The sequence below is a fragment of the Anabrus simplex genome, chromosome 5 (genome assembly GCF_040414725.1).
Source record: "Anabrus simplex isolate iqAnaSimp1 chromosome 5, ASM4041472v1, whole genome shotgun sequence".
Taxonomy (NCBI): Eukaryota; Metazoa; Arthropoda; class Insecta; order Orthoptera; family Tettigoniidae; genus Anabrus; species Anabrus simplex.
The window spans coordinates 422,534,055-422,550,311 of NC_090269.1; the positions used below are offsets into that span (position 1 = coordinate 422,534,055).

Below are 16,257 nucleotides of genomic sequence, written 5' to 3' on the forward strand. Positions count from 1 at the left end.
ATGTCCATTAGCTTATATCAACAAGTTAACAGTACAATCCAGTGGCTATTCACGTCCTCGCAAGTGCACACATAAACTGGTTAACACGCATGGCATATATTTTAAATTAAAGAATATTCCAGAAAATACGAATTCCCGTTCACGTAAACAAACTATGTTTTCAACTCGCGCGCGCTGTCACCGCAATGTCGGATCAAGCGAGCGGTCTTGTGGAACCAAAACAGTCAGCGGCGGACAATGAGTATGGGCATTTGAAGTCAAGGCTATGTGCGAATTTGTGTATGTGAAAGAGAGAAATGTTGCACACCCATTTGAATAGACCACGAGCCCACACTGGTGCAATAACAATTACTTCACAGAACACTGGTCTTAAAAAAATCACTGACATTTCCTTTTTTTTTCCATGGGGTTGCAATGATCCGAAGTTTGCAAGAAAAGAAATAATACTTCATTTTTGTGTTTATTAGCATAGAGGCATAAGTGAGACTAAACATGATAGCTTACAAGAATCAAATTTATTTCCAATAATTTTAATTTTACTTTCCGAGCGAATTGGCCATGCCGTTAGGGACGCGCAGCTGTCAGCTCGCATTCGGCAGGTAGTGGATTCGAACCCCAATATCGGCAGGCCTGAAGATGGTTTTTCGTGGTTTCCCATTTCTTTTTTTTGCTAGGGGCTTTACGTCGCACCGACACAGATAGGTTTTATGGCGACGATGGGATAGGAAAGGCCTAGGATTTGGAAGGAAGCGGCCGTGGCCTTAATTAAGGTACAGCCCCAGCACATGCCTGATGTGAAAATGGGAAACCACGGAAAACCATTTTCAGGGCTGCCGATATTGGGATTCGAACCTACTATCTCCCGGATGCAAGCTCACAGCCGCGCGCCTCTACGCGCACGGCCAACTCGCCCGGTGTTTCCCACCAGAAAAATGCTGGGGCTGCAGCGTAAATAAGGCCACAGCCGTTTCCTTCCCACTCCTAGCCCTTTCCTATCTCATCGTCGACATAAGACCTATGTGTGTCGGTGTAACGCAAAACAACTTGTAAAAAAAGTAAGTTAATTTTAGTTTGTGGAAACACAAATAATCGGCAAGTGGTTAGTCCTATCAGAACGTGTGACTTGAAACTCAATTGTCTACAAAATAGCTCATAACATCTTCATCAGAGGACACGCTCTGTTCTCTCGAATAGGTTTTCCATAATTCTTGAGCCATTCATTGTCCATATGTCACGATATTTTACGATTTCACAGTTTTTCGCACCACAGTTTTCTCAATTGTTCGCTATTTGCCTTATAACTGAGACGAAATAACGAACATATCATATGACGAGCTATTACGCAGGAGTTCAGAGCTACAGTACAGTACACTACTTGTTAGCCGAGCGATACGGTGATTTTTCTTCCTTAAAATGGCGGTGTTATGTAATCACCTGATGATGTCATACCGATGCCAGACACTTGGTTCTTCCTCTTTATAGTTAGATACTGAACACTGTCGTAAATGAGCTGTCTATAAATTACTTCGATTTTAAAATGTTCATATATTTGTACCACTTACTCACGCAGCTCCCGGCCGGATTTCATTTTCCGCGGCAATTTCTGGGCAAGGAAGAAGTGGCTCTGTGATGCACTCCTGAAGCCTGCGGCCTTCTCGAAGCTGTGACTGTGGAGAAGAATTCCAGGCAATGCGACACATAGCCTTCAGATGTCCACATAGAGCCTTCTCCGGAACTATCGACAACCTTCCCCCAACTTCAACAACGGCCACTCAGTGGCAGCAACAGCGAAACACCGTAGTTTATTTCACGTTTATCATTTATTAACTGTACATCTCCATGGTTAAATTATTACCGTGCCGTCTTTGGTCCAAGATTACCTGGTTCGATTCCCGGAGGGAGCGGAAATTTTAACCTTCAGTGGTTAATTCCGATGGCTCGCGAGCAGGGTGTGTGTGCCGTCTTCAGCATTAGAATTCATCATCGATATGGTCGCATCCTAAGAGACGCACAGGTCACCTTTCAGGGGTCAACTCGAAAGACATGCAATAGGGCGTCTCCCGGAAACCACACGCCATTATTATTATTATTATTATTATTATTATTATTATTATTATTATTATTATTATTATTATTATTATTATTATGTAACCCACTATTTTCTATCTCCTACAGTATAAACAAAAGAAAGAAAGGAGGAATATTTCTTTTCTGATAGTTAGTACCGGAGGTAGAGTTGCATGTTTACCTTCCTCCCCAGCGGTGGTTCATCTAGAGAGTTGGTTAAGAAATTTAATTAAGAAGCTAAACTTCCGGCAAAGTAAACTCAATGTCCAGAAGATTAATTAGAGCTGAGTACACACATGCATATCCGATGACGTTCTATCCAATCAATGGTTGGTAAATGAAGCACCTCCACCAAGTTCTTTAGGGAACCACTGAAAGTTGCTTTTAAATGGCCAATGGTCAAACAATATTCGAGACGCCGATAACTCTGTAATTTTTTAAGAGAGTGCAGAAAGTTGACAGCACCTCATCGATAGAGTATCGTTGACTAGCCGCGTTATGCTCTTAAGGAAAAATTTGTACCCCTGCATGTCATCTTACAGTCGACCAGAAACCTGTCCAACAAGAGAGTGGTTAGCTCTACGCCTGGCCGACTTTGTCCTCAGGAATTAACCAGGTACTCATTTTTGGTATAGGCTGAGTGAGCCTCAGGACCACGTGCACCTCCGGAACCACCTAACGTAGAATCGAACCCACGTCCTTCCGGGTGAACAGAGGAAGCCTTTCCTGTCTCAGCTAGGCAGACCCCTCGTGAGTTCAACATTAGCCATAAAAATGAGACTTCTTAACTACTATGTGTTTTCTATTTTCTATTATGGAGTTGAAACATGAACTTTGATGAAGTCACTCAATAAAATATTAGAGACCTTTGAGATATGGCTCAACTTAGAGTGCCTTGGACAGATCATATCATAAATGTAGAGATTTTTCGAAGGATAAGAAAGTGCTGACCAATGTAAAAAGGAGAAAGCTCCAACACCTCGTTCACATCATGAAAAAAAGAAGCAGATACTATGTACTGCAAGGAAAGATGCCCGGAAAGTGAGGTGTTGGCAAAAGACAAATCTTCTGACTAAACTCAGAGACTGGACTCTCAAGACATCGGTAGAGTTAGTCCAAGCAGCTCAAGAGAGGAAATACATCCGGGAGATAGTGGATTCGAACCCCACTGTCGACAGTCCTGATGATGGATTTCCGTGGTTTCGCATTTTCACACCAGGAAAATGCTGGGGCTGTACTTTAATTAAGGCCGCAGCCACTTACCACTCATAGCTCTTTCCTGTCCCATCGTCGCTATAAGACCTATCTGTGTCGGTGCGACGTAGAGCAACTTGTAAAAAGAAAGAGTGGAAACACAGCCAAGATGGCTGCCGACATGGGGAACGGATAAGGACTTCCAGGCATTTGCCATCCTGTTCAAATCCAACTGAATCGTATTTCCCTCGCCGTGCCAACCTGGTGCAGGTCTTTCGAGTTGACGCCGTATAGGCGACCCGCGTGTCTGTGATGATTGGGCCCAGCTTATTGTATGATGGGTTCTAATGCTAAAGATTGTACAAACACCCAGCCCCCGAGCCATACCATTTTATTTATTTGCACTTCCTATAATGACAGGCTGCCTAAATCTGACAAAGTATACCATATCACTTGAATGTATTCCTACGTGCCAGCCACGTCGTAGCCACTTTCGGTACTTCCGGGAAGGGACTGGTGACTCAGACGACCTGGGATCTCCCAGCCGACTAATGGGGTGGGCCTAGCCTTTCCGTGTATTGTTCTCGGCGGCTGGCTTATCTGTGAGTTTCTTGGACATTCAACGGGAATGTTCTGCCTCTAGTGACCTCGCGAAAATTCTGGCTGAAATCACCCGAGCTATAAAAAGGTAGGCTAGCCGCGGACAGTCAGTCAGTGTTGGACTCCGTGGTGAAGTCAGTGAGAGACTCAGTGCGTTAGGGTTCGGTGACTGGACTGAGGACGACAGGGGTGTTGGCTGTCGTTAGTGTCCCACCGAGGTCACAACCAGGAACTGTTGTGGTGTCGGAGAATCCAGTGAGTAGGTGGGCTGGAGACTGCGGAACGGAAAACTGTACTGTGTGTTCGTGTATTCCTGTGGACTGAAGATCGGCGTGCGTCAGCGAGGAAAGCCGCTATCGCGAGTAAATGCACCTGTGTTAATGTTCGCTGTTGTGAGTATCGCCCTGCTGCTAAATACTGTTGAGCTATTTAGTTGTTCACTGCATGAGACTGTGTGAATTACTGAACTGTCTGCGGAATCGAACCAACGGACAGTCACCGTGTGTTGAGTGGCCCGCCCTGTGTTCAGATCCAACTGTCTACACGCAACTGCTGTATGAGGTGGCTGGACTTGAAAAAAGTGAAATAAAGGGTTAAGCGTCCGCAGGTACAGTAACGGGCTGGACCTCCTACTGTACCGTAAGGAAGACTTGTGAATAGACTTGTAATTAGTAGTCTAAGTGTAGCCTTTCATAACTGGTTAGAACTGTGTGTGTGTTTAGATATATATATATATATATATGTGTGTGTGTGTGTGTGTGTGTGTGTGTGTGTGTGTGTGTGTGTGTGTGTGTGCATGTATTTATTAAGTCATACTAAATAAATGAGAGTAATCAAACATATGAAGTTTTATTCGTAACAGTATGTTTAACCATGAAGAAATTCCTGGAGTTAGTCCTCCTCTACACAGTACTACAGAGGTGATTTCTAACATTTTGGATGGAGAGTTTAATGGGTAATACGACTAAATCACGGTACAGATTCTTGAGAATGCCCACACTTTCCGCAAACTCAACTAAGAATTGCTCCGATGTAAAGTCCTACAACCTCATACAGGAGATATTGTGAAGTAGCTGATGGTTAGTTCATAGATGGCTCGCTTCTCCGCGTCTACCTCTGGTGGCTGACTTGAGTCGACCTCACAACTAATGGTTGGGTCCAGAAATACGCAAAGTCCTTTCTTCGGTCAATTGCGATTATATGCATTCTCCGGTTGCTTCCACCGTCAGCAACACATGACACCTCTTTATGCACCTCGTAACCTTTCTGGGAGAACGCTGGTGCAATTCTAGATCTTATTCTGTTATTCCTAACATTCCTAAGGAATCCCCCCCCCCCCGTGGACATTAACCAAGAATATGAGCTAGGGTTTCAGGCTCACTGCAGTGTCTGCAGTGGACTCCATCCCGGCTACGTCCAGCGGGGGCTCGTACAGGAACCACGGCGCGTCTTTCCACTCTGATCCAGAGAGTCCATTTAGGGTGTCCATGCGTCGGTTAGCCGGTGTGTACTCCTGATAGAGGATGGCTCCTTTACCGTGAGTTCTTAATGCACACCATTTCCTAATACTCTTTTTTCTTTAGCATTTTTTCTTAACTTCCTTGCGCTAAGTTCTTCGAATTGAGTGTTATCTGCATTTCTTAGGTCAAGTCTCTGAACGCAAAGTTTTCTGTCTTTTACTAGACTGCAATGAACTTATGAAAGTTAAAATCCCCGACCCTGCACCTCTTGGTCCAAAGGCCAGCATGCTAACCATTTTGTCATGGAGCCGGAACTTAAGTTTAAAAAGCTCGTCTGAACAACGTAGAAATATCTCAACTTGTTACACATTTTCTTAATCAGCAGCCTTTAACCTTTAAACAATCAATATCAACGTAAATATTGTTCCTTACACTTCCGAGTTACACTTTATTTCCTTTCGTAAATGTTTATTGAAGGATGTTTCTAGTGCATTAATACCATGTTCTCTGTTTCAGGATCGGCTACAGCATCCCCATGTTCACGGGCTTCATCATCATGTTTCTGTCCACTCTGAGTAAGTATTGTCCAGAATATCGTGGATTAAAAGGTCGATTCACACATCTTCGGGACGTGACGGCATCTTCCGACAAAATAAAATATCGTCACCTTGTAAACGAAGTCATGAGTTCCAAAAGTTCCGATGACGTTCAGTGGTTCTCCGTGATCCGTGCTCGCTCGCCAACGATATTTTCCTGTTCTCATGAACATTATTTCAATCTTCCCACTTCTCTCTTTTCTTCCAGTGCTGTGGTCATCTGTGTGCATTTAGCAGAATTTGGGTAAACTTTAGCTCAGTATTATGACAGCTACTTCAATATCCAAGAAGATAAATGATTTAAATTTCACTTCTTCCCTGTACGAGGGCGAATCAAAAAGTAAGTTACACTTCCAAGTTATTGCCATTTATGAAACCACCCACACATAGGCTACACGGCCATGACAACATATAATGTAAGTTCACTTTTCCACGTATCCCCAAAGACACTGCAAACATTTCTTGGAACGATCAACGAACTTTCGATTCCGGAAGCGTAGATCACCTCCAGCGCTATGTAACCACCTGGGGCGCTGCTTTCACCTCCTCATCGTTTCAGAATCTTCGTCCCCCGAGATACTTTTTCACGATAAGGCAACACCTCACACGGCCCGCCAAACGTCCAAACTGCTGCAGCGATTCAAGTGAGAGGTATGGCAACATCCTCCATACAGTCCAGACTTAGCGGCATGCAGTTATCATGTGTTCAGTAAGCTGAAAAAGGATCTCTGCGAATGACGATTCCGAAACGATGAAGAGCTGAAAGCAGCTGTCTCCAGGTGGTTACATAGCGCTGGAGGTGATTTCTACGCATCCGGAATCGAAAAGTTGGTTGACCGTTCCAACAAATGTTTACAGCCTCTTGGGGACTATGTGGAAAAATGAATTTACACTGCATGTTGTCACATCCGTGTTGTCTATGTGTAGGTAGTTACATAAATGGCCATAACTTGGGAGTGTAACTTACTTTCTGATCCGCCCCCGTACTTTCGAATTATTCAAAGTTTTCTCGCATATATTTTACACTTGCATTTTTCAATAATTATTGGACTTTTGCACATTCACGTTAACAAAAACTTGTCTTCAACATGACTGTTATTCATTTCAGTGACGTACCTACTTTACGTTAATATAATTAAAATAGACCAAGCATACGTATAATTCCAGTCTTTCCTTCGGTACAATTGCAGGTCTCCAAAACATCTCTCCCTTTGCAAGGAAACGTTCCTTGTTCTTCAACAACACACACAACATACAGTCGAAGTAGGTTATAACGATCCGAAGGGACCGCCGATCAACGGTCGTTATAGGCGATAGTCACACAAATCGGTTATAACGACTCTGAAAGGACCGCCGATCAACGGTCGTTATACGCGATAGTATCCCAAACCGGTTATAACGACTCAGCAGGGACCATCAATTAACGATCGTTATAGGCGATAGTCACAAAAATCGCTTAGAAAGACTCCGAAGAGCTCGTCAATCAACCGTCGTTATAGGCAATAGTCGCACAAACCAGTTATAACGACTCCGAAGGGACCGTCAATCAACGGTCGTTATAGGAAATAGTCGCACAAACCAGTTATAACGACTCCGAAGGACCGTCAATTAACGATCGTTATAGGCGATAGTCTCGCAAAACCGGTTATAACGACTCCCAAGGGACTGCCAATCAACTGTCGTTATAGCTGATAGTCGCAAAAACCGATTATAACGGCTCCGAATGAACCGTCAAACAACGGTCGTTATAGGCGATAGTCGCACCGCCGGTTTTGCTTTTCGTTTTTGCTAAAAAGTCATATCCCCAAGTTATATGCTACACACTTAAATGATTAATTACCATAATTTAATTAAAATTTCTAAACATGTCTCTAAATTAAGTATTGTATTTACAGTACAGTATTAGTGGAGTGGGACGGTGAGGAATTTCATTGGTTCGCTTGAAGAATAGGTCCATTGATGAGCACATTATTTCTTTTTTGCTGCTCATACCATCGCAGTAAAGATTCTTCAATATCTTTGTACTCAGATTATCTGGCCCGTTTGACGTTTAAAGAATTTTATTCCAAAAGAGACGGTATTTTCTCTCTGTCCTTTCACATTGTAGAAATCGTTCAGTGTGATACACACAATTCCTTCGCTATGCCTTGCGTTCGTTTGCCAATTTTCTAATCGCCATATTATGTGTGACGTTTTCTTTCAGTATTAAACATTTCCCTTTTCTTTTTCGTCATCTTCACAGCGATTATTGACTATTTAACAGACAGACTAATCTGAAATCCACAATCATAAGCGTTACACTGTTGCCAGCAATCCCCAAATACGTAACAAACAAAGCTCAACATTGGACGTTATAGCCGAAACATTTCTCCGAAAATGTGATCTGAATGAGTCGTTTTATCCGATATGTCGTAATAACCGATGTCGTACTAAGAGTTTTTTTAACAGAGTGATTATATAGGATTTACAGGAGACCGTTGGATTTCGCCGTTATATCAAATACGTCGTTAATGGCCATGTCGGTGTAAACGGTTTCATTTTGTTATCCATCAAGTCCTTGAAATTCTCCTATTACTCTTGCGCGTTTTCATATTGAACCCACTGTTTCTTCGTTTCTTTCTTTTATTCCAAGATCATAGCTATCCTTGACAGTTTGTCATAGAACACTTAATTAACGAGTTTTCTACACGGAACTGAAGTGTGAGAACAGATGTGAAATTTTCTTGTCGGAAAGGACGGATATGGAAACAGAAAACACCGCTATATCCCGAAGATGTGTGAATCATCGTATTCCCATGTCTCCATCCTAGTGATATATGAAACATGAATACATGATCCTTATCATCAACAGCTCTTTGAACGTAATCCTTGGTATGGTATTATCCATGTTCAACTCCCCGGCCCATACATGCTACCCAGACGCCTGAATGGACCAGCGTGTCTCACCTTCCTGAGGTATACGCTGCCTGAACTACTGTCCCTAGCACTCCGCAGCACGATGACTTCCAATACACTTCATTTTGCATGTACGCTGGTTTTGGGCCACGACGTTGGATCGGGAGTCGAGGTCTAGTGCATTGGCCTACCCGGTCTCCTGACTTTAATCCGCTGGACTTTCATCTGTGGAGACACGTGATCAGTACGGTGTACGCTACTTCTGGTAACAACATCAGCGATCTGGAACAGCCTATCAATAACGCCTGTGCAGCTGTTAGACAGGACGATCTGTGTTGAGGCTGCTGATGGTGGACACTTTGGGCATCTCCTGTGGTGGGGTCAGTGTACATCCTCTAACTACGTCACAAATAACTCATTAACAACGGATTGTAGTGCACTAGTTTTAAATCACCTGGCATAACTATCTATGACAATTTAAAGTGGAATTTGCAGTATGAAGAGACAAGGAGGAAGGCAACAAAAGTACTGGGATTCCTATATAAGAATGTAAGAGGGTTCAATCCACGAGCATTAAGGTTCAGCCCGTACTGACGTATGGTCTACCTGCTTGGCATCCCACAACAGCAGAGAGTACAGCGTCACGCCGAAAGTCTAATTAACCGTCACTCCCCCTCCCTTCCAATAAAGTTACCTTCCATTAAGACCATAACGAACAAACTGACCTGATCTTTCTCCCGAATTCCCTCTCTACCTCTATAGAAATTAATCCCTTGCGACGTCCACCACCGGTTTATCGTTCAGCACAGAGAGGCGAAGGAGTTACCATTAGTCCACCTTTCACCCGTACCTCCACCTTTCAGAAGGATTTATATTGGCGTTCCGCAAAGCTGTGGAACTTGCTGTCAGGGGATGTCGAGAACTATGTAAATATTGTAAATAATATCTCAACTTAAAGTCCGACTGCTTGGCTGAATGATCAGCGTTGAGGCCTTAGGTTCAGAGGGTACTGGGTTCAATTCCCGACAGGGCCGGGGATTTGAATCGTGTGTGATCATTTTTTCTAGCTCGGGAACTGGTTGTTTGTCCCAACACTTTCATCTTCATATTCAGACAACACACTACACTACCAACCACCAAAGAAACACGCAATAGTGATCACATCCCTCCACATAAGGTTGGCGTCAGAAAGGGAATCCGGCCGTAAAACAGGGCCCAATACACATGGACGACACAGCTCGACCCCACAACCCCACAAGGCGTGGATAAAATCGGTAAAGAAGAATAAGAACATCATCTCATCTCAAGACAGGTCTAGGGAACATTTTATACCGTATGTACATGGGAGCTCGTGCTTTTTCTACGCATCGTCCATATTTCTAAATAGAATCGTGGTAATTAAATAATACTAACACGTTTCGATCCTAGGAATCAGCTCCGATGTTGGTTACAAATGTTTAGACACCCTGCTGGTTGAATTAGGGGCTGCCTGGCCGAGGCGGTAAAGGCGTGCTCGGTTCGCCCAGAAGGATGTGGGTTCGAATCCCCGTCAGAATGTCGCAAAATTTGAGAAACGAGATTTCCACTTCCGGAGGTGCACATGGCCCTCAGGTTCCCTCAGCCTACACCAACAATGAGTACCAGGTTAATTCCTGGGGGCAATGGCGGGCGGGCGTAGAGCTAACCACTCTACCCCATAAAGTGCCGAGGTTACGGACAGTGGAAGTCTTTACCTTCCACCCCTACAAGTGCCTTCATGGCCTGTACGGAGATGACTTTGCTTTGCTTTTTTTTACTGGTTGACTTCGTTTGTTATGAATGGTTTCCTCATAAGGGTTTCAGAAGAGAAAATGATTTGAGCGAGTGGTCTGATATAACTACATGGAAGCAATGTGACACTCATCTTGGATGCCCGTGGTCTCTCAACTCACGCTCTCAAGCTGAGACGCCTGGTAAATGGGCACGAGCATGTCACAGATGCGTGGTGTACCGGAACTGGGCCATCCTGATTCACGTCGGTACACTCTTCTAAATGCTTAAGAGGCATCAAGCAGAACTTCCCGAGAACAGGGTTCGAGTGGAGATGTTAATGAAGATAACAGAAACGATGCATTGTGGGAGAAACGCTAGAAGAAAATGATGTCATTTGTGTTATTAGACCAGAAGGTTTACATTCAGATGTACGAAGCTTCTAATGGTATTACAGTTTTTGCCCGGTTCATTAGCATCGTGAGCAATTATCTTCCAGCCAATCAGCTAATGCTTTTTAATGATCAGCGCTTGTCTCATGCCCGCTACCTGTTTAATGTCATTAGGTCGCACTGTGGGAAGCAGAGTTACTGTACTTCCTGCAAATGGTTTTGGCAGTTATTCTCGTCTGACATATTAATTGTGAAAGTTTAATGTTTCTAAACATAAAAGTAACGACGATTTATTTGTGGAAAGGAAGTTGACAAATTGCTTAAATACCAGTAATAATTGTAGTTGTATAACAAGGGAAAGGGAGGAGAAATTGAAACCCTGTGATTTGCGGATGATATTGTTATTTCATCTGAGTCTGCAGAAGATCTATAGAAATTTCTGGATGGTGTGGACACATTCTTGGGTAAGAAGTACAAGATGAAAATAAATAAGTCCAAAACGAAAGTAATGGAACGAAGTCAGGTGATGCTCGAAATATTAGATCTGGAAATGAAGCCTTAAAGGAAGTAAATGAATATTGTTGCTTGGGTAGTAAAATAACTAACGATGGCAGAAGTAAGGAGGATAAAAAATGCAGGATATCAAAAACAAGGAAAGCCTTTCTTAAGAAAAGAAATTTGCTCACTTCTAACATTGATATGGGAATTAGGAAGATGTTTTTGAAGACTTTCGTCTGGAGCGTGACATTGTATGGAAGTGAAACAAACGATTACTAGCTCAGTAAGAAAGAGAATAGAATCTTTTGAAATGTGATGTTAGAGAAGAATGCTCAAGGTGAGTGGGTAGATTGAATAACGAATGAAGAGATAATGAATCGAACTGTTGAAAGGAGAACTATTTGGCTTAATTCAACTAGAATAAGGGATATAATGATAGGACACATCCACAACTTGTTCAGTTGGTTTTTGAGCAAAGGTGTAAGCGGTAAGAACGGTTCGGGTAGACCAAGCTATGAATATTACTTGCAGATTGGAACAGACGTAGGATGCAGCAGTTATGTATACATGAAAAGTTTAGCACAGGATAAGGTGGCATGGAGAGCCGCATCAAACCAGACTATGGACTGAATACTCAAACAGCAACAACAAAAACAGCAGTATAACAAGTGCTCTAGAAGTTACCTCGAGAGGATCTCGAGTTCCAGTTGTATCTGTTTCGAATATTTAGCGATTAACTACAAAATGAAATAAGCAATGTTTCGAATAAAACACGTGATTGTTTTATTGAATTAATTTCATCGAGAACTTAAGTTCACTTAGCAGGCACTACAGTCACTTTACACAGCGGTTCCATACTGTCAGGTTCGAAGTCGCAATATTTCAGTAAGGTACAGTCCCGGCATTGAAAATGGCAACAATTTAAAGGATAGTCTCGTCTCTTGAATCCAGCACCTAATCGCGGCACATTAGACAACGTTAGAATCAATATTCCTACCAGCGAAGCCAAAAACTCTACTAGAACGGCGAAAGTGAAGGCTGCTACACATGTGTTGAGTAGTTCTTCAGGTTACTCGAACAAGTACTGGAAGCAGACAACTTGAGCAGTCAAGTACGTGAACCAGAAGTCAGGACAGTCAAATGAATTGAAAGGCACCAACTAGTTCATTCTGGAATGCTGGCAGGACAGTACACCTGCCTCATGTAAACACGTCCTCTGGCACAAAAGTGGTCGCAATCAACAAAAAGCGTTTAGAGGGTTGGTCATACTGATGAATAATTTGGAAATACACTTCACTATCTCGCGCCGTTGTTATTTCAATAGCTGCCGAAATCAGTCAATCAGATCGCTTCGTGGGCGAATTCAAATGGGCTTTGAGAGGCGGTGTTGCAAAGTCTGCAAGTGACTTAAAAACATCTTGAGTGCCATGCCGAGAAAGCAGCATCAAATGTAAACACACCTTGGGTTTCAACCAATGTCACTGTAGCGCACTTGCTTTGGTGCGATCCCGTCACCTCGGAGGTCTGTATTCAAATCCCTCCCCTGGAGAAGTTGTTTCATCGACTGGTGCTCTCAAGATGGTCTAAGCAACCCGCAGATTCAGCAACACCGGTTCTCAAAGCCCACTTGAAATCGCCCGCGAAGCGATCTGATTTACTAACTTCAGCAAATGATACAATGACAACGGAGCGTGATATCGAATTATTTTTTCAAATTATTTATCAACAAGACGTTTAAATGCCCGATTTACGTTGCTTCCGACCAAATGTAGAAGCATCATAAAATAATATGATCGGCGTACGTATCGTTATAATTATCAATAAAATGCCGAAATTTGCCGGTGTCAACCTCAAGAAAGCCTAGTTTGTATTGTTTTGGATCCTCCAGCGGTAACTTGGTAAGAATTAAAGCCGAACCTCCGAGTACCTCTTCGTTGTACCCATTCTCTAATCCATGGGTCATCAACTCGTTGCTCTAGGGACCAGGCACTTCTTGCTCCGCTCACGGCGGCCGGCTAGCGCGGAAGAACGGAACAGCAGAGACCGGTGGGACGTCTACGTGGATTGGAACTTCAATAGTGGGAACTATTTAATTACAGCTGATACAAAAGAGATACATGTTACCAAGTTTTGCTGCCCTTCAAAGTAGTCACCAGCATTGTGTACAACCCGTTATCAGCGATGTAGAATTCGTAGGATACCTTTAGCAGCACCTGTTGTGTTGATAGTTCGAAGGGACCTATTTACTGCCCGATGAATCTCTGGAACAGTCTGAAGCAAATGCCACGAAGTGGTTCCTTCATCTTAGGAATCAAGTCAACGTCAAAAGGACTCGATTCCGGGAGGTATGGTGGATGGTACAGCAATTTCCACCCCATCGACCGAACAAATCTGCCACAGCTTGCGCTGTATGTGGCCGAGCGTTGTCGTGCAAAATGATGGGTGGGTTTTGCAGAAAGTGCCGCCGGTTCTTTCTCAAACTGATCGCAGGTTGTGTTCTAAAATGAACAGTAATACTGTGCATTGACGGTCTGCTGTGGAGGAACGTAATGCGTTAGGATAACCCTATCACAGTCACACGCGAGAATAACCATAACATTCACATTGCTGGGGTTGTGACGAACTTCAGATCTTTGTGGTCGCCCGTAATGACGCCACAGGTTCGATTGGCGTTTCAGTTGTGGCTCGTACGATTTGGCCCATGTCTCATCCAGCGTAATGATGCGGTGTAAGAAAGCCTCTCCTTCGCTACAAGTGGTTACGAGCAGCGTCGTATCGAAACCATTTGTGCATTTCCGTCAAATCACGCGGAACATATCATGATGCAACTTGTCTCATGCCCAGGCCTTCCTTCAGAATGTGAAGCACAGTCGTGTGCACTAATCCGGTGTCTCGGGCCAGCTCGCGAATCGTATGGCGTCAATCAGTGTCCAGAAACGCCATGTCTGCCACATTTTGTTGTCCCTCGTTGGAAGTTCCTTTTAACCCAGCGTGCCACAGTTCTGTAAGGCAATGCAGATTCCCGGCAAGCCTCTGGAAGACCTTGAGGACACTGTCGTGCTGTACGACCTCTGGCACATTCCATCTCTATCCAACTCCGTTGTTCCTGTTTAGAAAACATCGTGATAACACTGCCTTAGACCGCGAGCTAACACGAGGCTCTGTTTGCATGCGTGTGATGTGGGAAGAGGGATAATGCTGCCGTATGAATTCGTTAGTTCATATTATGGCGAGAAGATTGTTAACGGGTAAAGGAAAAGCAAAACATTTTGCAATATATCCTGAATACATTTTTCATTACATTTACAGACCAAGGTTTTGGGACAATAGTCATGTTTACTTCATACAAAATATAACTTGTTTACTTATTCTTCTTAAAGGAATATATATATCTCAATATATTTTGCTGTGTTGAACTACCGTCCATGGTGAATGAAAGCTTGTGAACCTAACGGACTTCAACTTGGTGTAATATGAGAATGACGTTGATGTCCACCAAGGTTTGGTATGCATGACGACACGAGCTTCCCCTCTCTTCCTCACAGAAAAGCTCCCGTCCCTCCGATGTGCCGAGCAGGCTGGCTGCGAGATGGTAATAACTGCTCTAATCCATTTTTTCTTTTTCCCTGATGTCCTCTTCAGTCATGTTTAGCAACGCATTACACACAGTACAATCCTGGTAACGTCACTCATTGATGTCACTTGTATACTAGCAATTGATCAAATGCAAATTCCTACTTGAGTGACTTGCACTCACTGAATACTTGATTCCTTTTACTTGTCCATGTAAATCAGCCCAAGCAGTAAACAACCTGTACCTTTCCTGTTTCAGTCTTCGCGTTCGGTCGCAGCTACAGTGTGCTCTTCCTGGCGCGAGCTCTACAGGGCATTGGTTCTTCGTGCTCCAGTGTCTCAGGTACGGAGAATCTTAATTAGCGATTGTAATATCTGAATAGTTCATTTGTAAAACCCCATGATTCACAGAAAATAAGTTTCGAGAAAAATTGGGAAAACTCCTAGATTAATATGTAAGGCTTTTCAGGCATTTGCTCTACAAATAATTCGTCTTAGGAGTGACACTAGACTCATCAGAGTGGGATATGCCAGGCTGCTCCTGCTGCATGTAGTTACATTCTCCCTGTTTGGGAGCGGGACGCCAGTCCAACTACGGGACTCCTTGGCCGTGGATTTTGGTGGTTTTGTTTAAATTTAACCCAGTTATCTATCTCTTGGTTTGCTACGGCACACGTATTTTATATTTTTATTGATATTGATTATGACGTGAGGGTTGTCACAACAAGGCCTGGCTTTTACCCTGCTATCCCTGTAGTGTGTTGTTTTATGTGTAAAAGATGTATTATAACCAGACCTTAGCCACTGACGCTGGGGAGTAAGCAGGTGAATTTATCAGAAGCAAACTTGTAGAGGTACAGTCAGATATACGCATACGGGAGATAATAATAATTTCGTGTTGCTATTTCTAGCCGGGTGCAGCCCTTGTAAGGCAGACCCTCCGATGAAGGTGGGCGGCATCTGCCATGTTTAAATAACTGCGTGTTATTGTGGTGGAGGACAGTGTTATATGTGGTGTGTGAGTTGAGTTCCCGTCCGGATATCGAACCTGGGACCACTGTCACCAAAGGCCAGCACGCTCACCATTTAGCCGTGGGGCCAGACACGGGAGACTAATCTCCACAATCGAATTATTGCTCACCCAGCAGTTCCTAATAAGTACTGTATAAATTTTCGATGAGGGACTTAGATTTTTCCACGAATATCGCATTTTAAAAATTCAATGCAAGGCTT

At 43.5% G+C, this 16,257-nt stretch overlaps 1 protein-coding gene across 4 annotated transcripts in view; it reads left to right on the forward strand.

The window, feature by feature from the left end:
* Positions 1 to 16,257, forward strand: part of Vmat (Vesicular monoamine transporter) — a 678,793-nt gene that overhangs the window by 581,431 nt on the left and 81,105 nt on the right. For all 4 annotated transcript variants that reach the window (XM_067147806.2, XM_067147802.2, XM_067147804.2 and 1 more), the window contains exons 5-6: positions 5,838 to 5,896; positions 15,284 to 15,367. In XM_067147806.2, coding sequence (XP_067003907.2) covers positions 5,838 to 5,896; positions 15,284 to 15,367 — 143 coding nt within the window. The remainder of the gene's footprint in view (positions 1 to 5,837; positions 5,897 to 15,283; positions 15,368 to 16,257) is intronic.